We start from the raw sequence: 24428 nt of genomic DNA on the forward strand, positions 1-24428 counted from the left end.
CTCTCTCTCTCTCTCTCTGTTCCTGGCTGGCCGTTCGTTTTCTACGTCTGTCCACGTGTATCCACGTTCTCGGTTTTCCAGTCGCCAGCGGGTCTGCCGAGCTCTATCGAGAGACGACGGACAGCCGCGACGACGATCGAGAGGACGGGTCCTGTGCCAACGCACGGCGCGTCTCCCGAGGGTAGACGCTAGATCATTGGCACCGCGGCGTCGCGTCGATGACTTTGCGTTTCCGAAAACGACGCGCAATTCTGCCATTCAGACGCGAGATCTGCATCCGCTCGCTCGCCAACTCTGGCACACGGGCGAACGTCACCGGGAGAAACAAACGCGGTTCCACGAATAATCGCGCGGAATACATTCGATTCGCCGGAACGCCGCGGCGCGAAGAGATTTCGTCGAAAGCTTTTTCGCGATTTTCCGCTTTTACGCGTCCGATTCCCACCCCCCGTCCGGGCGGAACGCGTCGGATTCGACGGTGCTCGTAAACAATCGTGAATTAGCCCCGCGGTGATCTCGCGCTGCGCGAACAGGCCGAGAGAACGCCCGCGAACGGGACGACGCGAGCGTTGGCCCTATAAAATCGCTCGGCTTTGACGTAGATTCTTTGTGCGGCCGGCCCGGCAACTGCGTCTCCGTTTTTCGAGTATTTTCATGTTTACCGGGAAGACGGGACGCTCGCTGGGAACGGAAACGTCGCCGGTAGTTATAGAACGCCGTCCGACCGACCTCGATCCACGCGCGCGTCTATTTCTCATCGCGCCGATTAAACGTTTCCCCGCGCGCGCGCGTTCCCCTGACGAGACAAATCGGAATAACAATCCCTTCGGGCCGTTCGGGCGGTGGAGACAAGAAACGGGTCACACACGTTACGCTTCGATAATCTATATTCACTTTTATATATTGACTTTACACGTTTTTGTCCTTTTCAACAATGAGTCGCAATACCTTGCAAAGCCAGGAAATATGTATATGTACATTCGAGGCTTGCTCAACCTTCGAGTTTACCTATGGATGGAATTCTATCGTATTGCGTGTACCGTGTACCGTGTACCTGTACGTGTGTGTGTACGCGTGTGTGTTTTACATTTGATAAATTCTGTGTAATGTACGCAAACGCCGGCGAATCGTTGAATTTCTGAACGCGGTTTCGTTGCAGGTTTGTTTACAGGATCGCCGTGAACGCGATTCCCTATGGAGGAAAAATCTAGCGGAGAAAGAGAGGGGAAACAGGCTCGCGCTCGTCCGCGCGACTTAAACTCGACATTACGTTGCTATTGATATGAAAAAGAGTAAATCCCTTTGCTCGACGAAGCTACCGAACGCTACTTAATTAAGTATCTAATTGCCCGTTACCTTCGCGCGTTCAACTCAAGACACTATTCCGTTACCCTATAATTACTCCTATGTACCGCAAGTTAGTCACCTACACCGGGCCGAGGGGATAATCTAAGACGAACCGCGCGCGTTTTACCCTCCGTCGTCCGCGGAATACACGCGTCACCCGTAAACACGTAAATAAGTCTTTAGTATTTGGTGTTCTCCGGTTTAAGCTATCGAACGATCATATCACGGTCGGACGATTCGCGAGTATTATTAATTCGAGGCCTATCACAGTATTCTCTCGTTGCGTGTTACCCGTCGTCGGAGCGGACAATGAAAGTAGGAACCGATTGGGAGTGAAACTTAACGAATACAAGTCTTGCTCTCGCTGTCACGGTGAAACTGTCGCTCGAAGCGTCTTCGTTCGAACTAATAGAAAAGATCGCGGCAGGCGAGTCATCGGCGACTTCCGATTTCCATCGAGGTAACATAGAACGACAGACTACTGCAAGCGAGTATCGCTGCGTAACGCAGAATAAGAACGTTTGGACAAATCGAACCATTCGAAGGAATATTTTTAAGCGTTTCCGTGCACGGCGAAATCTAATTATCATCGAGACCGACCGCCGATTTGGACCGGGCGCAGTGGAATGTCGGTTTCCCGGTTTCCGCTCGCTGAGCTTAGGTCCGTTAAGAGTCCTTGCTGGCCTGGGACCGGTCTAGTGCTTCCTGCGCGTGTTGCATACCGGCGCAGTAGTGCAGGAGCAGCACGCTCAGTGTCTGCACCCGTAAATCGCTCTGCGCGATCAATTTAATACTGTCCAGGTCCCCGGTCTGCGACAACTCTAATCTTGAGGTAGTTTCCGCGTCGAGCGCGGTTTTCAGCTTGCCCATCTGCACAGGTGGAGGAGGATCGGTTAGTTGAGCTCGTTGATTCGCTGTAATGACTATTATTTGTATTCGAATGTCCGTTAACCCCTTGACCTACAAGACTCTTCTGTTAACCCATTTGCATCATAGGTTCAATATTGGTCCTCACCATGTTTCAATTGCATCAAAATAAAAATTATTCAAAACGTATAAACAATTGAAAACCTATATAGCCACAAGGCAATTATTGCATTTATAAAATTATCTTTCCTTTCTTTGTGATGTAAGCGCTTATGATGCAAATGCGTTGAAATGTTCAATTAAATCTGAGAAATTTCAGTGTTATTCACTCTTCTCAAATATAAATCAATTACTTTTCCATTATCAGTCGTGAACTTTTGGAAACGTAGACCTTAGTTAACCCTTTGCACTCCAAAGATTTGTCACCAGAAATATTCAATTCATTTCCATGAGATACAGATGACATTTCAACTAACTTAACGAGGAATCTATTCACAAAATAAGGGGAACAATGGTGTTTCATTTCCCCATATCACGTATCGACAGATTACTCAAGACTTGATGTTAAATACGGAATTTTACAATTTCGATGCAATCGAGTGGTGACTGAGACCTTTGGAGTGCAAAGGATTAAAATAAATAGGGCAAGGGGTTGATAGGCTTGCACTCTGGAAAGACTTTTCTCTAAACGACATCCTTGTTCCTGATTCTGGACACTGATACATTCAATGACCTCCGAAGTATCTCTATTCAGTCTTCCTAGAGTGACATAATCATCAGAGTTCCCTGTAAGAATGATAGCAAGGCGTTAACGAGTATTCTGTCGTAAAAGTCCTCACCATGGTGTTAATCTTCTCGACGCGTTCCCGTGGCTCCAAATGTTTATACAAAAACTTGCCGGTGTCTTTAGCCCTGGACATAAGACCATCGTCCAGGTCCCCGGCAACCAAAGGCGCGGCCACGCTGGGCTCGGCGCCCTCCAACAGTTCTGGACTTATGCCCAAGCCTCCGACCAATGAATTCTAAAGGTTCCAACAATTCAATCAGATTCGTCGTCGATGAGTGTTCAATTTAATCTCGATCCTAGAGAATGGATGCGCCTGGCTCGACTTGCAAACAGCGAGATAGAGAGACAGACAAAGAGAGAGAGAGAAAGAAGAGAGAGAGAAGAGAGCAAAATGTGACTGGCAATCAAAGCATTCGCAGCTATCGGTGTATGAATGATCGTAACGGCTATAGAGGTATTAATACGATGCGTTATGCAAGAAGCACGGTGACGACGGCGGCCTTGATTGTGCGTACCCCAAATAACGATCAGTGGCATGACCAACGAAAAGATGCGATCCCGTTTTGCGAGAGTTACGAAAAGAAGCCAGCGTGTCGGAAAGATAGAGAGAGAGAGAGAGAGAGAGAGGAAGCCCTAACTTACGCGAAGCGGATGAGACAGTTTAAGCTTAACACCTGATCAATCCAGAAGCGTGATTAGTGTTGTTAGAGTCGCTGGTGTACGAAAATTAGGGCGAAGAGGAGAATGGAACAGAGAAGGGGCAAAAACTGTGTCATCAATTGTCCAGAACGATTCTGATAAAATGACGGTTCACCGGTGACAAGGGCAAACCAAGGTGGGAAGGATTCTAGAAAGTCGATATGATCCTTCTCCGTTCCAAACGAACAAATCTGTGGTATTAAGATCTACCTTGCGGGACGCACAGGGACTTGGGGGAAGACTTCTAGATGCCAGACCAGTACCGGAAGCCGGTGGTGCCAAGCAACTGGTACTTCCAGCCTTCTTCAGGCCCAACAGAGTGTTAGCTATACTAGCCTTCATGGCCATCATAGTCGCACCCTGATTAATCGATCAACGGATTGGAATGTGATTAATTAATCTCCTCCTGCCTAACTGCCAGCTATCCGGCATAGCTGCTACTTAGCGATGAAAGAAATGGAATCGTGTTCTGTATTCGATTCATCTCGGTTTTGTGTGCTAGGTGAGATATATAACTAAATATACCGTCTTGTCTGTACGATATCAAAGCGAAATGGTCTGTTCACTTGCAATGCTCACAGGTATCGAATGTTCTAAACAATGTGGTTAAAGGTGCAATCCTACAAAAAACCTTCACCGCCCTAAATACAGATGATTCAGTTTTTTTATTGGCAACAAACAAAGTGAAACACACTTAACAGTCTCTATGTACAAAGTACCAAGAAAATACTCTATGCGCAGGTGTGTGTGTATGTGTATATATATATATATATCTATGTATATGTTATTTTAAAAGTATACATTAATTGCCCGAAACTGCAATTCCTCGGTTAACAGCATATATTGTTTTATATGCTGTACAAGAAAAGAGTAGATATGCAAGATGATGATTGTAATTTGATGGCGTCTCTTTTCTTTTAAAATACCTTTGGTTAAAAATTAATGTACAATTTCTCGATAAAAATATAAATGATACATCGATTACACGCTAGGTAAATTTCAATTAGTTTCGTTCAAAGATTCGAGACTAGGTTCGCGTATAATCGTATCTTGTTTTCTGGACAATGGATATGAATGGAGTCGCCAACCGTGTCGCTGGTTATTCTTCCCGTGTGTATCGACACGTTTCAGCCAGTTGGCAATACCATTTGTTTGTGTGTGTGTGTGTGTGTGTGAGTTTAAGAAAAACTTTTACAACGTCTTGAGTACCTGTACAGTATCTTCGCAACTGGTTAGAGATATCTCTGGACCTGATTCCCCAATTAGAGTATTAGGCTCTATTTCGTCAGTTTCTAATGCCATCGCTAAACTTTCTGCTCCACAAGTTCCTGACGCCTGACAGCGTACCTCGCACTTCTTGTGGCACACCATACCACAATCTCTGCACTGTATTGCGTCCTTCAGCCAAATCTGTTCGACAAGAATCATGTTCGTATCAGTCATATTATTCAAAATTAGAGTAACAAATTGTTTCTCCATTTTTCGATTTTACTTAGAATCTTCAATCATCTATTTAAATGTCCAAACCTTTTTTGTACAAAAGTCACAGTGCGTTGCCCTGTGAAAGTGCGTTCTGATAAAGTCGTGCATCTTCTTATCGATAATCTCCTCGTTCAACGCCGGTTGCGTTTTGGCAGTCTCAGCGCTTTCCTTCTTCCCCGAATCACTAACCGCGTGACGATTTGGATGACTGGACTCCCACACGTACGACAATAAAATGTCACCGTAACAAAGAGTAGGATCGAATCCCGAGTACCCTTGCAGTTTCGTGTCGACTGTCGTTAGAGAAGCTTCGAAGAAGACAAGGTGAAAATTATTATAAAATCTGCAAAGTTATTAACCCATAATCCATTAATGACACGTACCACTGTCGGGTGGGAGTAACGCGTGGCATTTAAGATAATGACCAGTCGAGGACGTATAACATTGCGCTAGAATTAATTTCATAGGGACATTTATGTATCCTAGCAACTTCGCAGGAAATTCTCCTCCCCTTACGCGACCCCATACACCTATGTTTAAATACTGTAATTCCGAATCAATCTGAAAGTTTCTAGTCTCCTCGAAAGTGATCGACGAGGCGTACTCTTTTTCCTTTGTAGTGTAGTATAAGTCTGTTACGTTTGTTATGTAACTATCATCAAAACAGAATTGAGAGCTATTCGATACTAAAGATTGATTTGAAGTCGTTGAGATTTTTCTAGAAGGTGTGGAATCAGGTGTCTGGGCAGGCTCATCTGCATGCGCGCTACTTTTTCTTCTTCTAAAAAGTTTGCTACCTGTCTCCAGTTTCTCAGAGATCTCGTTCTCAGAGTCTTTCAGATCTGAAAATTTGATTTGACTCTCGAACTTGATTTTACCGCTGTCCTCCGTACTCGGCGTGTCTCCTTTATTCATTATAAACTCCGCTTTCAATGATTTTCTATCGGTTCCCTTTTCTGAGGACAGTTTCTCGCTGTCTAGTTTCATGCTGATCTGCTTGTCCAAGTCTGCTTTGGAATACTTCCTCTCGACCCTTATAATGAATCGCCTTTGTACAGCGTTTTTTACCAGTTTGGCTACTTGGTTCATGCTGGAGACCTTCTTCCCATCTACCGCTACTAAAATATCGCCTTTCCTCATCTCGGCTATTGCGGCGGGACTTCCATTTACTATTGTTTCGACTAGCACGCAAATATGCCCTATCTCTGGCACGAGTTCTTGCTTAAATACTACGCCGAGCTGCTGAGAACCGACTTTGCTAATTATCAAATCCAACACCATGTAAGGAACTCCAGTGTATTGAGTAATAAACACCCAAGGTGTTGAATCCACACTTATCGTACAGTATACCTCAATCTGTGACTTATCCTCTGCGTTAAGCATATTAGGTCCAAGATTCAATCTGCTCACTTCGAATAATGATACTTGCAAAAAACCTGGTATCAATTGGATATTGGCAACCTGAAGAGACATTTTAGGAAGTTGTTATATCTTGTTTTACATTCTATCTGATCTTAAGTAACGAAGCATACATCTTACTTCAGACAAATCTACTGCTTCGTCGTTCAGTCTGCGGAAGAATGGCTTATAACGCAGTTTGTAGCGAGGTAGTGTATGCTTCCTACGCACGGCTCTTCGAATCTGCCCAGTGATCAAAGAGATAATCTGCGGTTGTAATTGACGACCTTGAAATTGAGATTGCACTTCTAACTCGAGTATAGGATCCGAATAAAAGCTCAGGGACCAATGTGTGTATGGAACACGTGTAAACTGCAGTCTGGCTCTACCGCTGACTCTTTTCACTGAAATCAGTATTAATATAATTAGTTGTGCTTTCCATTTCATAAGATAATTTAATTTCAGTTGCATTAAAACAAACATGTGTTTATGCACCTTGTAAAGCCATATAAGCAGTTTTACCCAACAACATTTTAACATCTATTGATAGTTGAAAATTTCCATCGTAATGCAAGTCTAAAGATAAATCCAATGACTCTAGTAAGCCTGTATCAGCATCTATTTTTGAATCAGCAACTTCTAAACCTTTTATCGTGGGAAACTGTGTACCCAGATTTAAGTCTCTCAACTGAAAAAGTAAAATAATTATTATTTCTCTGATAGTAATAGTTCTAGAATTTTCCATTTACCTTTACACTGTCCAACAATTTGCCAGTTGTGGACTGAGTTAAGAGTTCCTTGAACTCATTATTTAATTTTCTATATAACCATAGACGAACCCGTTCAGCATTTCGTAATTCATTGAACAAAAATTGTAGCGTTAAGTTTATTGCCAAATTCTCATTGCCTTGGCACATAGCTTGGCGGGATATACTTGTACTAGAAGTAGTCTTTTCATCTTGAATCTTTTCAAGCAATTCGTTAGGTAATTGAGCCTTTCCATGTTTTATTGGTCTTTCTGGTGGACTTGCTAGAGGCGCTTCTTCCAAATACTTTTTGAACAAGTAAAATTCCAGTGCAAGTGTACATATTATACCACATACAAATGTAATCACAGACACGCAAATAAATTCAAAAAAGTCCATATTAAAATCCCACACAATAGAAAATTGATAGCTTCCTTGTTTAATATTGATTCATTCACTACTAAAAATCGAGAAATATCAAGAGAAATTGTAAAAATAGGCACTCTCTTGTGTAACAAGAAGTAATGTAAATGTATAAAGTGTATTTGGAAGTTTATTTTTTTATTAATGTTCAAGACAGATATATTATTGACATTCGCCCGGAATATTAGGAACTTATGTAGTATTTACGATTCGCCTCGATCATTAAAAAACGTGTTGTCTTTATAACGCTGCATTACATTGTTGTGAATCACCCTCTCTACTCACGGGTCAACAGTTATTCAGAACACTTTCACCTATCATTACGACGATCGAAATTACGGCATTGTCATAAAAATACAAATAAGTTTATTACGGTTCAAAGAGTGTACATATTCACAAAAAAATGTTAATGCAAAACATTTTGAAGAATCTAATAACGCCAACCAGCTACGAACCAAACGTATTATGACAGTTTTCTATTGATCTCGGCAGCCATGTTAGTGCCAGACAAGCTTGTCAAATTGACAGATTGTCTGATTGTCAACCTCATGCATTATTTACATCCGAAGAATATTTATGATAAATATGTTTTTTTTTTGAAGTTTTACGTTATCTCAAATATTAGAATTGTTGATAAGATTAATAATCTTTAAATACACTTGTAGGAGGTCATTGTAAGAATAGAGTTATACACATACATTAACAGAAATAATGTTAACCTTCGCTTCTAAAACATGAATGCTATAATTATGGGAATCGTTAAGTATTTAATGATATCGTAATCGAATTAAAAAAGGTGATAGGTTTTATTCTAAAGTAAAAAATATTCTATTAATAATAAAAAGATTAATTTTGTAGAATGTAAAATAGTATCGTTTAAATCGATAACGAAAAGTTCAAGAATATTTTCAGTGAATATTTGCGAGTTAAAATATACGATCAGCTGATGTATCATAACCTTACAATTTATACTTTCAAATTTGTGTTTCCCAAGCAATTTAAAGTGTAGATAATATTTAAATGTTAAGAATATAAGTATTATTTATGTATATGTATATATTCCGAGACATTTTAGAAAAAGAGCGGATATTAATCTTTATGTTCTACATATACAAATATTTAAAGGGTACAATCTAGATCTTCATAATATTAGAGAACATAACCTGAATCTCTTGTTGTGAACAAGTGTAATACATTTTATTGATATGGCAGCTTTAATGAAAAAACGAGTTTTAGCTGAATTTACACAGAATCAGGTAAATTAGATTGTTTTATAATTCTAAAATTTTTAGCTTAATCTATTCATATGATTATATTCATACATAGGTTGTAAATGAGCCGCCTTTAAAAAGGTTAAAAACATTACGTCTAGCAGCTGCATCAGGAAGTAAAAATGGGACAGAAGGCAGTTCTGCCTTAGCTTATATAGAGTGCCTTGAGAAATGTAAATGTGGCAATGATGCTTTACAACTTCTAGTCCGTATATCCGATACTATAGTTTATATCTCGCCAGAGGATGTTCCTTCAGTTGTAAAAAAATTATCAGAGAGATTTGCCATTGAAACAGAAGCAGCAGTTCGCGCCAAAATACTTTGGATATTTGCAGAGTTAGGAGAAATAACACATGATTCCACAGAAAAGACAAGAATTGTCAGTGAAACTGCAGAACTTTTAAAAAATGAAGAATCGCATAGAGTAAAAAGCCAAGGCTTAGCAACATTGTTGAAATTAGGAGATTATCATAGGTATTTTACATGTAAATTCACTCTTGACTCGTGATAGAAATTGATGTTTTTTCAGGACCCTTGTACTAAAAATCGCTCGTGAACATTTACCAGATACCTGGCATGGTGTTCAAACACGTTGTCTTTCTATCATTGGTAGATACTTGACTGCAAATACTGCAGATGATACATTAATATTTGTTGGCAATTATGCACGTTCTCAAGATCCCAGAGTTCGTGCTCAGGCATTCGAAACAATGGCAGAGCTTCATTCTCATAGAGGATGTAGATTACCTGCAAGTTTCTTTGGGGAAGCATGTGCTGCACTTAGGGATGATTATGAAATTGTCCGGCGTGCTGTCTTAAAATTAATATGGCTTTTAGGAAGAGAATATCCTGAGAAGTAATATTCACATGTAATTCAAGTACTAAATTACATTAGATATATACTAATTGAATTATTTTTTAGTATGATTATGGGTTCAGATGGGGAAGATACACGTATGGTAGACTGTGCATTTTCTCAGATTTGTAGTTTTATGGGTGATCTGTCCCCAAGAGTCAGAACCTCAGCAATGACGCTTCTAGGCTCAATGACAGGTGTATCACAACGATACATAGAACAGGCATTAGATAAAAAGCAAAAGATCGTAGAAGCAGATAGGCCAGAAGTCGAAGAAAAAAGTGGATCTTGCGGTGCTTTTATTCACGGTTTAGAAGATGAGTTTCTGGAGGTAGGATTGTACTTACACGTATCTACTGTAAGTTATATATTTTACCCATACGATGAATTATATTCAGGTACGAACAGCGGCAGTTGAAGCACTTTGTACTTTGTCTTTGCAACAACCAAACATAGCTAGGGTTGCTTTAGAATTTATGGTGGATATGTTTAACGATGAAATTCAAGACATAAGATTGAGAGCTATCGAGTCATTAAGGAGAATGTCAGCGAGCGTGACGCTTCGCGAGGACCAATTGGAAACAATATTAGGCGCGCTAGAAGACTTTTCAGGCGAAGTACGAGAAGGTCTGCACGCCACGCTAGCTGCCAGTCGGCTTGCTACAAGAAATTGCTTGTACATGTGTGTAAATCGTCTACTGGAAAATTTGAGTCGTTACCCACAAGATAGGGAGAGCATTAGAAGTTGTTTGGCAGCCCTAGGGGCCTCGCATCCATACTTGACGTTGCCTTTGGTACCTCAACTTCTCGGTCGACATCCGTTTTTCGATACACCAGAACCAGACGTAGATGAACCGTCCTGTATCCTTTTACCATTCGCTCATACTACACACAATCTCCATCTTCAGTATTCTTAACTTCAGACAATAGATGCAAGTGTGCTGGTAATGATATTCAATGCAGCGTTGCATTGCCCAAGCATGCATGCTCTTTTCACAGAGCATACATCTAAACATTATCACTACTTGCGGGACACAATGCCGCATTTAGTTCCTCGACTACGACCAGCCATAACAAGTGGGCCCGGCGTTGAGAAAGAAGACAAAGTCGACGAGGAGACCGAGCGTGGAAAAGAGTTTCTAGAAAAGGTGGTGACAGGCGTCGAGAATGCAAGGCCTGGCGGTAGAGTTCATACTCAGCTCTTAGAAGCTGCTGCCATCGATTTAGACCGTTTGGCAGAAATGGACTATCGCATGGAGGGTGCGGCACGGTTCACCGCCCTCTACATACGATGCTTATTGCTTTTGAAATCCGTTTTGAAGGAATTCTCGATAACGTCAGCGAATTCAGTATCAACCAGTCCATTTCCGAATACAACGACCAATGTCTCGGTTCTTCTTCAGAACACTCAAAAGTAAATTTATATTCTACAGTCTCGTTTACAGTATTATTTGCTTATTGCGATGGATTGTTTCAAATTAAATTTTCAGGTTGCAACGACTGTTCAGCGGATTAGGAGAGACTGACATGATGTTAGCTGTTGATGTGTGGTTAAAAGCTTTGGCAGTTGAACTAATTCGAGTCACAAGAAGCGTAACCGGAAGAAGTGCTCTTCCATTGACGAGATACTTTCTTTCTGAGGCTGATACTCTACCTCAAGATACGTCTAAGTTACCGTCGTTCTCTAGGGCTCTAGTTCTTCAAATCCCAACCTTAGCCGACGTAAAACCAGGATCTTTAACGCGTTTGTTACTGCCATTGCTTTTAACGCCTCCATCGCAAGGGGAAGAACGGTTACCAAGGCCATCGGTATCTACGCGATTCTGCAGAGCAATTATAGAGGAACCTAGAGGAGACGCGGATTCCGCGTTGAAATTCACCGGAGGTCTTCTGTTGGGCATTCCGTTAACTGCAAAAATATTAAATTTGAGGGATCCTAGCATACTGCGCGTTAAGTTAAGGCATCCTGATCAACAAGTGCAGTTACTACTGCCACGACAATCTGATCTCAGATTACAGAACACAGAACAAAGCGATTACAGATTGAAGACCACGGTTCTGTTGTCCCATCAAGTCTGGATGGAAGCCTGCAACGTAGAAATATCCCTTGCCCTTCTCGTACCATCGGCGGCTCTCGATGATCCGTGCGTAATTGACCTTTGTAAACCGACTAAAGTATCGATAGCACCAAAACCCGTGAAGAGGGGAATCTAACGATATTTTTTATACAATGATACGTTTTATACAATGCTCGTTTCTTGTAAATAAATTCAAAATATACTAAATCACATTTACGGTTGTACAATACGGTTTTGAAGAATGTTAAAATCAACATCGTTCACTCTATTTTTTGATAAAAAATAATTATAAATACATGATCCGAGTAAATTTAGAATGTTAAAATTAAATTATTCTCTCTTTGTAAGAATAACTCGTATGAACGATCCGAATGATCACCAATGATCTGATTTTCGTTGAGTGTAAAGCTCGTGGACTACCGCCAACTTGAGAAGGAGCTTCCGCTGGAAAGGAATAAATAGATTGATTAATAAATTAATAACCTCCTTGGTAATATGTTGAACGTAGCTTAAAACTATCTGCTTACCTATTGAATGATGGAGGTTTATCAGGTTCTGAACTCTTTTGAGCTAAACTACTAAAACTAAGTTCACCTGATTGAGTAGCTAGGGTTTCAAATGTGTTGTTACCTCCCACATTTCCAAAAACTTTCGACATATTATTATCCATAGGAGTTGGAGCAGCTCCCATGGGTGGTGGTGGACTTCCGAAAGCTATTTCAGTTAATATGATTAGATTAGTTATTGTATTTATGAATATATGAAAGATAACAGAAGATCTAAACTAATTACCTGGGGGAGTTGCAGCTGTTCCAAACGCTGCTGATCCAAACGTATCACCAAAAATTGGTTTTGTAGAGCCAAATGTCGGCGCTGATCCAAATACTGGTTTAGAACCGAATGCAGGTGCTTGTCCAAACGCAGGTTGTGCACCTAATGCAGGCTGCTCCATACCCAACGGTGAAGCACTAGCTCCAAATATGGATGTAGACCCAGGAGAAGATGTACCTGGTGCGGTATTAGTCGTACCACCACCAAAGAATGATGTTGATCCCGAGTTTGGAGTTCCATCGAATATCGAGCCAGACTTTTGAGTATTAGTGTCAAAAAGGGGCTTCGAAGGTATACCAAAGCTGTTCATCGAAGATGAATTTCCTCCAAAGATGGAACCAGAAGGAGACGCTTGAGTGTTTGTGCCAAAAATTGAATTGGTATTACTTCCACTGAAGATGGAACTATTTGCTGATGTTGTTGGCATAGCGCCAAATATGGACGTGTTTGTAGAACTTCCAAAGGGCATAGACGCAGGACTGATGATCGGTTTCCCAAAAGTATTCGCTGCAGAGGAAACTGTCGGTGTACTTGGGAATTGAGCGTTCATCGTGAGAGCAGGTGATTTTCCAAAAACTGAAGTAACAGAAGTGGTTGTCGAATTATCGAAGGTTAATGTAGATGCAGTGCTGCTACTAGCAGTGACAGGACTCGACGGGGACAAACTTGTAGCTGTTTCTCCATAAGTAGGTTTTGATAAGGAAGCTTGAAACGAAGAAACTGTACTAGATGTTGTTGGAACCGTAGTTGTTGGTGTACTAGTTGTTGGAGTGGCCTTGAAACCAGAAAATATAGACATAGGTGATGATGTCGTAGTTTGACTTCCAAATCCTGTACCACTTGTTGTAACAGTAAAAGTAGAAGTACTTGGTGTAGTACTTGACATTCCTCCAAACATAGAAATGCCTGAAACACTTGTCTGATTGCCAAATAAAGAAGCAGCAGTAGTTGTAGCGACAGCGGTAGGCGAAGCTTGCGCTGTACTTGGGAAAACAGGAATTTTCGATTCTGTAGAAGGTATTTTTTCAATGGTGACTGATGGGGTAGTGGTGACAGTTTCTGTTGTAGGAGTTCCACTTGTAAGACCAATAGACATTTGTCCTAACGACATTGGAAAACCAGATGCTCCAAATGTCGGTTTGTAATTGAACTTTGTATCCGTATTAAGATTGTTGGTAGACACAGAAGTTTGATTATTGGTTTGCAGTCCTGTAAGAAGACCTGGTAGATTTAATGATTCCTGTGATTGAAGTGCTGTTGTCGACGGTATTTTCAAGTTAAATGGACTTGTAGGAGTTGATGGTTTTGAAGCAAAAGAAAACGTTTGTGCAACTGTTGTTTGTGGCATAACAGTCTGTGAAGTACTCTTTACAGATGTCGGAACAGTACTTGGAGTGGCAAAACTAAATGTAGCTGCTGCTTCAGGTTTCGCTGGTGTTGTTATTGTAGTCGTTGCTGTTGCTGCTGCAAGTCCAAATTTCAATGAAGCGTTTAAATTAATTCCTTGCATTTTGCCTGATGATGTGTCTGTTGATAATACATCTTTCAATGTGCCAGTATTAAATAAAATAGTTTCTACTTTGGGGGAGTCAGTATTTAATATACTTTCTTTATTAGGTTTGGCACCAGTTTCTTTAGATGTAAATTTCTGTACAGTGGATTCCTCAGACTTTTGTATTGGTGTACCAAATGTAATAGAATCAACTTTAGGGAAAGACTTCATTGAACTAGATACATTATGAGTTGAAGTATTAACTTGATTAAATGTAATAGTATCATTTGATTTACTTGTTTGGTGGGCAGTAACAGTTGTCACCGGTGAACTTAATTTCTTCTCTGTCTGTGAAGATTTAGCTCCAGCGGCAACAGGAAATGTTGTAGCATAAATAGGTTGTTTTATCTGTGCTTTATTTTGCATTGGCACGCTAGTTATTTCGTTTGTACCGATTCTCGCTACGAAACTATTCAGAGAAGCTAGAGGACTTTGTTGTTTTGGTTTCTCATTTGCCTGTTTAACAACCGGAGTCTGTTTCGAAACAAGCGGTTCCACCTTGCTTTTAGTTTCAATGGGTGTAGTATTTAATGAAGCTAGAGAAGACAAAGTTGCCTCTAAACGATGTTGAATAGGTGACGGATTCATAGGTTTTATAATTCTTGGCGTGGAAGAAGATAAATAGTCTCTCAGTTTAATTTGCTTCCCTTGAGTGAAACTCAAAGTTTTAGAAGCAATAGCTTTGCAACGTGCTTCTATAATTCCTGCGTTTCTTGGCAGAGAAACAGATGACTTGGATGATGTAATACTTAAATTCGACAGTGAACGATTTAATCCAAAGATATTATTATTACGAGCAAGTAGTTTCCACTGTTTTTTTAGTTGTTGTACTTTGCCTTTCTCTTCTTGAATGATTTTATTATGCAATATAAGATTCTGATACACCAACTCTAAATGAGGAATCTTCATTCGCGTCATTTCTTGAGTCTTATGATCTGACCATTCCAAGTCTAAAATTTTACTAGCTTGAGCAAGTTGTGTTTGAGTATAATAATACAGCTTCTGTAGATCAGATACTTTGTTATTATCCCTGCAATTTCTAGCGGTAAAATCCATGCTAGCCGCATTCTTTGACTTAGTTTCTTCAACCCAAGCAAACGATTGTAACAATAACGCTTTTAAATACGCGATATCGCTGGATAAACTATTTGTCGTTTCTCTAAGTTCTCTGAGAAACTGGTCTATTATAATAGATGTGTCTATAAGTTTACGACGTTCCTCTTCTGTGCCACATTCCCAAGTTTGTAGTTCCAATCTGTTCCGCAATTCCTTTTCAAATAAATTATGCTCTTCCATGTAAGCACGAATATCCCTGCTCTCATCTTCAATAGTTGGTTTTTGCTCTACAGGTTCTTGTAGAATTGTTTCCTTAACTGGTGCTAATTTAATATCTGGCTTAACAGGTTCTTGCAAGTGTGTTTCTTTTGATACTTCTGCTTTAACTTCGGTACTTGCACTTTCTGGTTTCTGTTCCTGCTGTTTTTTCTCAACTGGGAGTTGTTGTAAGGGGCCATTTCCTTTCAAAAATTTGTCGAAGATATTTCCTGTAGGAGTTGGTTTTGGACGTTCAGAAACATTTTCTGCTTGTTTTGGGCGTGGAGTACTTGTTATTATACCATTCACAAGAAAAGATGTGTCTGTTGGAAGAGCATTCAATTGTTGAGGTGGTGGTGCAACAATTTCTGAAGGAGGAGAATTAATGGCAGGACAATTGGAGGTCAAGTTTACCATATGAAAGCTACACAGTTGTCCAGATGTTGATAGAATATGTAGTATAGGAACTGGATTAGGCAAAATAGAATCAGCTCCCCATGGTAATTTTCGGACAGGAGATCTGTCTATGGCTAAGCCTACTGGATAGCTCTCTGTGGTACAAATTAATGGTAATTCAGCCCTGCCGCTATCAACTAATTGCCATTGATTCCAAGTAGTGCCTCCATCTGTAGATCCTAACACAGCTATTTCACTGCTGTTACTACTAGCAGCAATGATTAAACCCCATTCTGGCACATGATCAAAATAATAACGTGTAACCATTCCTTCTCCTTCTGTATCCACTGCTCCATATGTGATATCTTCGTAACATGTGAAAATGCCATTTGCTTCACCTTTAGGAGCATCAACGATAAGAACATTTATCCTCTGATCACTACTTAAGTAAGCAGCGCAAAACTGGTAATTACTAATCCATAAAATAGAGACAACTTCTCCAATATATGGAGTAGGACCAGGAATTGTTCTAGCTACTTTTAGGTCCGGCTTCAATTGTACAATGCTTCCATTTTTGCAGCCAATAACTATTTGTTTTCCTTTTGGACTCCAGGCTGCACACAAGGCTTCCAATCCATTTAATTTTTCTAAAGCTTTCAACTCTATCGTCTTTTCCTCCTTTATTTGAAAACTACCAACCGTATAATCACTAGCTACAGTACATAACATTCCTGGGACAGTTGGATTCCATTGTACATCCTTCACAAAGACTTCAGTGTTCGAAGTAGATATTCTAATTTCGTGTAATAAATGTAAATTCTGTAAGAAATATAATTATAATATTTTAAATTAACTAATAAAGCTTTTAATAAATTATAAAGCCTGTATATAAAAAAACGTACACTTTTAATAAGGGCTTGAACATCATAAATTAAAACCGAAGGTCCTTGTGGTACTACTGCTAAGTAAGAACAATCACAGCTTAGCGTTAATTTACAAACAATTATTGTTGTATCAACTTCTATCTTCCATTCTGGATCATTGTCTTCTCCTGGCTTTAATACAACTATTTTATTGTTTTGACCTACATATAATAAACCTCTTTTCTTGTCTGATGTAATTAGATTGCAAGCACTTGGTACATATGTATACGCATCTAAAATTTGGGAAGTATGCGATTGTTTAAATTGAAATTCCTGCAAAAAGGATTATTATTAGAATAAATTCCATGCGATAATACATACATAAACACACACATTCACAAGAATAACATAAATATGTACTTCATTGCAATAAAATATTTAATTTATTCCACTTAGATCTTTTTCGAATTTAAAAGACAAAATACAATATACTTCATCTATATTTAATTCAAAAATACATCTCATAAGGTTATAAAGTATACAGTTAATATTTGGCAGTTACAGTTTTAAAAGATAACATGCAATACCTGGACGTCTTTTGGATCAGGCGCAGTTTTCATGTTTAATTATATCACGGTAACGTTCATAGAACTAATCAATTGCGTTGAAAAATTAATTCGCCGGACTTTTGCCAGGTTAAACAGAAATTAAACGAAAGTATTGTACAACAGTTGCACAACCATAGATTATACTTGAATAGTCAAAGTGGTTGTTTTCGAATTAGTTCCGTGGCACTATCTATCGTAGAATGTTCAAACTTCCATTGAATATAATATTACCTACTTACTTACTTAAGTTACGTAGATGTCTCATATTTAGGTATCCTGCTATTTAGACACTCGATTTGTTTATTAAACAACAGTACAGTAATCGAACATTAATATTAAGAAATATATAATCAATAAAGAATTTAGTTATTATGTTATCATGTAACGTAATCAATACAATCGCAAATTAAATATATTTTATAATGCTACTTTGGTGAGGTTAATAATATTTATTGGGAAACAAAGCAAAAGTATATTTTAAAATGAATTTGATGAAGCCTACGATACAAAAATATGTAAATGATGCAAGTTCGGTATATAAAGGATTAAATGGATTATTTCTTGTTTACAAGCCTCCGCTTATACCTTTTGGACAAGTGAGAGCAACAGTGATTCTGAAATTGGCTAACGGTAACAATCTTTACTCCATTTGATAAAAGTATTCCACGTTAACATCATTTAGTTACATATTTTGGTTTTTCTAGAATTAAATAATATGTATGTAAGACCTCCAGTTAAATATGTATCTATAGATGGTCCTACAAATATGCCATTAAAGGTTGTTGTGCGTGATAGTTATGCGGATAATCCATTAGTAGTAGGACCTAGATATCAGAACCAAGACTTTAGATTATCATGCACAAAATTAATGGACAAAGATGCAAGTGGAGTTGTAATTTGTGGTATTAATGATGGAAACAGTATGATACGAAAAATAAGAGAATCTAAGAGCACAAGATTCTATAAGGTAACAGGAAAGTTTGGTATAGCAACAAACAATTACTTTTGGACTGGAAAAGTAATAGAAAAATCTACATATAATCACATAAGACGTGGTCATATTGATAAGTTGTGCAGTGCGATGCAATCTTCTCATCAAAGAAAAATGTTTGAGTATGTAAAAAATTGTTTAAGGATAATTAATATTATTAGAATATAATAGTACATACTGTTTCATATATTTGTAGATTGTGTGGAGTAGATATGCAATCTCAAACAGCATATGAATTGGCAACAAAAGGTCTACTAAGACCATTAGATTCTAAAATTCCAATGTTATACACAATTAGATGTATAGATTTTTCTCCTCCCGAATTTACATTGGGCAAGTAACTTCTATTAAGCAGATGATTAGGTAAACTCTTATAATAATTTTAATGTTTCAATGGTATGATTTTACAGAAATTGTTTGTGTAAATGAATATGAAATGTACCTGAAAACCATAATCCACGACATAGGAATGCAACTTCAAAGTACAGCCACTTGTACTAATATTCTTTGTATTCAAGATGGTTTATTCACTTTACAAGATGCATTATTAAAAAAACATTGGAACCTGACGAACATTTTGAATAGTATAAGATTTTGTCGACGAATTCTTATAAATAATGAACATTTGTGGAACCAGGAAAGTCCTACCTTAATAGAACATAAGTCAAATACTGAATCTGTGGAAAACTTTTAATAAAACATGTCTAATATAAATGTTAAAGATTTATTATATTCACTGTTATAATACGTTATTGTACAATTCATAAAAACTTCGTTTTAAATTATAATTGCAACATGTCAATTTCATCGATACAATTATGTTTCACTACGACTTCTTTTGGAACGTGGATTCGAATCAATATCATCATGTTTGTCTGTAGGTTTCATGGACCTTCCTCTAGATTTATGCTTATTTGGCCATTGTTGCATTTTCATGCTTTTAGCTATAACACGTTTTTGATGATCCAACTGCGGGAACAAATCTATAAAAGAGAGAAAGAAATGAAATAGAAATTTTATGTTTAATGTTGATTCAGTACTGTTCAGGTTTTATACCTTGCGACTTTTCTAGAGCCTCTTTGGCTGAATTCATTTCTGCTTCTTGTATACTATGACCTGATGCTTTTGCCAATCGTTTCCCTTGGAAATACACAGCAACAGTATACACTCTTGTATTTGTTGGACCTTTACATTCAATTACTCTGAAAATAAAAATCATCAATTACTTCCTGGCACTGTATTTAAATCTTAAACCTCACTACTTACTTGTACACAGGAATATCAGGTTCTCCGCCATCCATTGTTCTCAGTGTTAAACAACACTGCTGTAATTTACTCTTTGGATCATTCCAATCTTGATTCATAATAAAATCTTGTAATCGTGGGAAGAAGCATACATCGCAGAAAACATGACAATACTCTAAACCTTTGTCAACATAAAGGGCCCCCAAAAATGCTTCCAATAAGTCAGCTCTATCCTTTGTTTTTAATTCAGCTTTGGGGTTACCATAAAGTGCATACTGAATCATTCCTAAGTCATCACAGACAACGGCTTGCGTTTTATTATTCACAAGGGAACTTCGTAGAAGCTGTAAGATACGAAGATATTATTTTACAGTTTGCGGTGAAAGAATTATTATATTACTTACAGATAGGTGACCCTCGTGATGTTCTGGAAAGTATTTGTATAAGTACTCTGAAACTATGAGTTGTAATACAGTGTCCCCTAAAAATTCTAAACGTTGATTAGAACCTAATGTTAAATTCGTATATCCTATACTGCGATCAGTAAATGCTCTTGCTAAAAGACGTATATGAGTGAACTCTATGCCAATGGATTCTTCAAATTTTGTTAATTTCTGTAAAAAAACAAGATATCAATATTTAATAATAAAATTGTAACAGCGTTATTTTTTTTCTATGTATACTCACTTGTAACAATTCAAAACTCGGTATCCATTGTCTGTCGCCTGTCGGTTCTTGCTCTTGCAAAGGATGCTTAGGATAATTCACCCAAACTTTCATAAGATCTTCTTCGTCTTTAAATAGCGTTTCTCCGAATACTCTATCAGCTACTTCTATGCCTCCGTCAAGGAACAATGAACCCATTAATGCCTCAAAACAATTAGCCATAGCATGCCTTAATTCCAAATCATGACAAAGATCACTGCCATGAGCATAGAGCATGTATTCTTCTAAGTTCAATTTCTTTGCTAACACAGCAAGATGCTGATTTTGTACAATTGCTGCTCTGTAAGTTGCTAAGCCACCTTCCTCCAAATCGGGAAACATATAAAACAAATGAATCGACGTAAGAAATTCAACTACCGCGTCTCCCAAGAATTCCAATCTTTCGTTGTGCGCTATTGAAGATTCGGTTTCCGTCCTCGCGCCAAATCTTGACATTATATTAATCAATGTATTGATACCGCGTTTACGTGTATTCATGTAATGAATTCGACGATCACCATACTCGGGTTGTCTTATTCCACAATTGGTCAAAGAATTTCGAGCATGGTCTGGATTTGTACCGAAGTTCTCGCGGTAACTAGGATGCGTTAACGCTAATTGAAGAAGATACCTATTCTTAAATTCATATCCTAATGTACGTTCTAAATTATCCAGGGATTTATGAAATCTCAAATGACAGACAAGTACAGGGATTAACATGGCGTGCTGTACTATATCACACATTATTCCAGTCCTGTAAAATCCCTCAGAACTAACGTCTACGGTAACGTCGCGCTTCATTTTACTTTGCGTTCTTAATTCTTGTAGTTTATTCTCCTTCGCTTCTAACTTCCTTTTATCTTCGAACGATGGTTTTGGCATGTTGGCTAGTAAGTGACGAAATTTTACATAATCCCTCCATGCTTTTTGGTAACTGAAATAAGAAACATAAAATTTAAATACCGTTTTACCGTTGACGAATGATCTTCTTAAAGAGAATATATTTACTCTGCGTTTCCTGCATAGCTAAGTTGAGGAGGTCTGATTCCGAAATGAACAATTTCGGGATAAGCAATTACACCGGGAGATTGATCAGTTTGATTCCTGTCTAATTGATCCACGCGAACGCTGCAAGGCTTTTTTCCAGGGTATGTAACTATCATACCTTTCACTTCATCCGCAAAATTTTGCCATTTATATTGTGGCATCTCCACTAACCTAGGTAAATCTTCTGGATCTATTAACAGTTTACTACTTTTTATTAAATAATTTAAAACCTCGTTCATAGATAGGATTTCTTGTCCATTATCTGCTAAGTCACGTACAAATCTTGGCATAAAATGAAACTGTCCACAGCCAGATTTATCTTGCGCTGCTTGTAAATCGAAATCAACTAGTTCCAATATTTCTTTAAATAAATACGTTTCTGAAATTGAAAGTCACGCATTAAATATATGCTAGTAGAAAGTTGTCTATACATTATAAAAAATTAGAGCTTACGAAAATAATCCAGTTCTTGAATGGTAAAATTTTCTGGTAATTTTTCATCTATATACAGAATCGTATATTCTATATTAAATCTTATTACTTTGCAAGTTGGCAATTTTACAAGAGGGAAGTGAGAAAGCATAGAAAATCCTTCGAATATAAATTCATGTTCGTCATGCTTGATAATTGTCGGCGTTTTAGTAAGGAAATTTGTTGGCGGACTAATTGTTATTCGGTAATGGTACAATTTATCTGCATTGGTTGAGTTTAGATCACATTTGTTTATTGCACCTTCTCCAGCATAAATGCCATGACGAATTCCAGATCTCCTTGACTTTGCACTACACCTACATAATGGTCCATCATTCATCTGAAATATATCCAATTTTGTAAAGCATTATTTATACTCCTCAATATCTTGTAAAACATAAAAGGATATATTACTTCTCCTGGATCATTAAACCACATTTCCGGATGTAATCGTTGTGGGTGTTGTTTCTTTGCCATTAACTCTTCCATTGTTCTATCATCTTCATCCATTGAACTGTCACTATCAGAAGAAGAGCTGCTGCAAACCTCTGATTTATGCCTACATAAACGTGCTCTAGTTTTTCTTGGTGGTGGTTCATAAGGAGGCTGTATAATAAACAATGAATTATAGTTTTAAATGCTCAAGAACATTCAACTAGGTTGCTAACATTAAATGTACCTGTAAAGCTTTTGCAGATGTAGCTCTGTCCATCAATATTTTTTTAAATAATTCACATAATTCATGCAATTTTGATGTGCCTTTCATTATTTTTGGGTTGTCATCATCCCTAGAATAATATAAATCTGCTGGTGCAGTACGTGTCCAAACTTTTCTTGCATTTTCTATTATTCCTTCGGGTCCCATTGCAGATAATTCATCCATTTTTCTTTCCATATCTTTGCTAGTTGCACAATAATTCTGCCTGTAAAGATATATACAGATAGCAATAAATATTTGTATAGGAGTAACTACAAAAGCAAATGTTACTCACCTATATTTCTCAAGTAGTAACTCTCTTTCTGTTGGATCCCTCTTACTAGAAGTACTATTATTTGGACTACTAGCTCTAGACGAGTAAGATTCTAATGATCTTGATCTCTTCCTGCTTCTATGACTTGTATATGATCTTTGGGAACGTGACACATATGTAAAATTCCTTTTATAGGATGATCTTCTATCAGAAGAGTCTTCATTGTGTGACCGCTCTTTAGAACTTGATCTATTGCTATGATACTTTGAATACCTATCTCTCTGAGAATCATATCGTGATTTATATGGTGATCTATTAGATCTAGATCTATTCTCTGGACTTCTAGAACGTTTCCTACTACTTATATGACAACTAGAAGGCTCTTTATCTCTAAATTTCCATTCGGATCTCTTACTTTTTACAGAGTCGTTAGATTTATCATACACAGATTTCCTGTTATCCTCTTGCACTTTATTTGTTTCATACCAAGAACTTTTATTATCTTGTAACTTGTTCCACTCACATGTATAACTATTAGAACTCCATTCACTGCTGGTACTGTTGTGATACGTAGATCTCTCCTCCCAATTTGAATTAAAATTTCCCGCTGCTGGTTGAGAATAACCAGGAAGACCATAGTTTTGATTGTTACATTGTGGCTGTGTTTGATTTTGGTAAGAGGTATCAGAATAAGAATTTGGAACTTCATTTCGATAACATGTCATAGACTGATACGAAGATATGAAGTTGGTTGGTTTATTCTCAGGTAAAGTGGAAACAGGCATATTATAAGACGGCGGTGGTTGCCTAAAGTTTGGAGGTGGAAAATTTGGAGGAGGCACAGAATAGTACCCCATGTTTTGTGATTGTGAGACTCCTGAATTCCAAAAGTAAGATTGGCCAACATTTGTGGGAGGATTTGCCATCTTCTATAAAAATACTTTACCTGAAAAGCGTATATTTTTAAATAAAAAAAAAGAGGAAATTTGTTTCCATTATTTATTAATACGAATACAAAATAAAATGCATGATGGTTATGAAGTTGTATAAGGGTGTGTATGTGTTCTTACAATGTTCAATTTCCTTCAATGCGATGGAATTTCCATATTAGATTTAATTATGAAAACATGGAAAAATGTATAATGAATCGTCCTTTCACTTTGTTTTAACATTTGTTCGAAATAAAAAGTAGTCTCTTCAGAGCACTATTCTACATTGTAATTGTACACGCCATCTAAAGGTCCACAGAATAATCTTTCAAGCGTCAGAACACCATCTTCCGATTGATTGTGAAACATAATTCAAATTATTTCAAAATTGTCAAACAATAATAAACAATTACAATTTCTATAGATATATTTGTATGTTCTATAGATGAACTGATACGCACGTTCCTTGTACTGTTTCAATTAATGAACTTGAATTTTATGCATTTGCAGTAGTCGCAACTAAATAAAACGAATAAGAATTTTAATGAAAC

The 24428-nt window shown here is 38.0% G+C and overlaps 5 protein-coding genes across 9 annotated transcripts; 2 read left to right on the forward strand and 3 right to left on the reverse strand.

Moving 5' to 3' along the window:
* Nucleotides 1-869: 869 nt before the first annotated feature.
* On the reverse strand, nucleotides 870-8996 carry Pdzd8 (PDZ domain containing 8). 5 transcript variants are annotated; one of them, XM_076372028.1, is made up of 10 exons: nucleotides 8448-8996; nucleotides 7330-7632; nucleotides 7076-7268; nucleotides 6722-6984; nucleotides 5566-6643; nucleotides 5228-5490; nucleotides 4910-5110; nucleotides 3911-4060; nucleotides 3054-3236; nucleotides 870-2217 (listed from the first exon to the last, which is right to left on the reverse strand). In XM_076372028.1, the coding sequence occupies exons 2-10, from the start codon at nucleotides 7495-7497 to the stop codon at nucleotides 2014-2016; spliced, it is 2703 nt and encodes a 900-aa protein (XP_076228143.1). In that variant the 5' UTR covers nucleotides 7498-7632; nucleotides 8448-8996; the 3' UTR covers nucleotides 870-2013. The 5 variants fall into 5 exon arrangements, with proteins under 5 accessions (XP_076228143.1, XP_076228141.1, XP_076228140.1 ...); XM_076372026.1 differs by having other exon boundaries at nucleotides 7330-7783; XM_076372025.1 differs by having other exon boundaries at nucleotides 7330-7786.
* On the forward strand, nucleotides 5378-12090 carry IntS4 (integrator complex subunit 4). The gene is made up of 8 exons (XM_031993619.2): nucleotides 5378-5506; nucleotides 8875-9005; nucleotides 9076-9494; nucleotides 9550-9876; nucleotides 9943-10207; nucleotides 10275-10737; nucleotides 10807-11290; nucleotides 11367-12090. The coding sequence occupies exons 2-8, from the start codon at nucleotides 8955-8957 to the stop codon at nucleotides 12088-12090; spliced, it is 2733 nt and encodes a 910-aa protein (XP_031849479.1). The 5' UTR covers nucleotides 5378-5506; nucleotides 8875-8954.
* A 40-nt stretch (nucleotides 12091-12130) lies between these two features.
* On the reverse strand, nucleotides 12131-17704 carry Nup214 (nuclear pore complex protein Nup214). Its single transcript, XM_076372024.1, has 5 exons — nucleotides 17498-17704; nucleotides 16950-17243; nucleotides 12747-16866; nucleotides 12482-12668; nucleotides 12131-12398 (listed from the first exon to the last, which is right to left on the reverse strand). The coding sequence occupies exons 1-5, from the start codon at nucleotides 17528-17530 to the stop codon at nucleotides 12371-12373; spliced, it is 4662 nt and encodes a 1553-aa protein (XP_076228139.1). The 5' UTR covers nucleotides 17531-17704; the 3' UTR covers nucleotides 12131-12370.
* LOC116434837 (pseudouridylate synthase TRUB2, mitochondrial) lies at nucleotides 17540-19749 on the forward strand. The gene is made up of 4 exons (XM_031993620.2): nucleotides 17540-18148; nucleotides 18223-18631; nucleotides 18706-18842; nucleotides 18920-19749. The coding sequence occupies exons 1-4, from the start codon at nucleotides 18001-18003 to the stop codon at nucleotides 19201-19203; spliced, it is 978 nt and encodes a 325-aa protein (XP_031849480.1). The 5' UTR covers nucleotides 17540-18000; the 3' UTR covers nucleotides 19204-19749.
* drosha (ribonuclease 3 drosha) lies at nucleotides 19220-24394 on the reverse strand. The gene is made up of 11 exons (XM_031993618.2): nucleotides 24019-24394; nucleotides 22970-23894; nucleotides 22657-22900; nucleotides 22392-22583; nucleotides 21960-22317; nucleotides 21468-21885; nucleotides 20442-21393; nucleotides 20159-20368; nucleotides 19776-20098; nucleotides 19566-19711; nucleotides 19220-19492 (listed from the first exon to the last, which is right to left on the reverse strand). The coding sequence occupies exons 2-11, from the start codon at nucleotides 23872-23874 to the stop codon at nucleotides 19326-19328; spliced, it is 3915 nt and encodes a 1304-aa protein (XP_031849478.2). The 5' UTR covers nucleotides 23875-23894; nucleotides 24019-24394; the 3' UTR covers nucleotides 19220-19325.
* Nucleotides 24395-24428: the final 34 nt, after the last annotated feature.

Source organism: Nomia melanderi, chromosome 11 (genome assembly GCF_051020985.1).
Source record: "Nomia melanderi isolate GNS246 chromosome 11, iyNomMela1, whole genome shotgun sequence".
Taxonomy (NCBI): Eukaryota; Metazoa; Arthropoda; class Insecta; order Hymenoptera; family Halictidae; genus Nomia; species Nomia melanderi.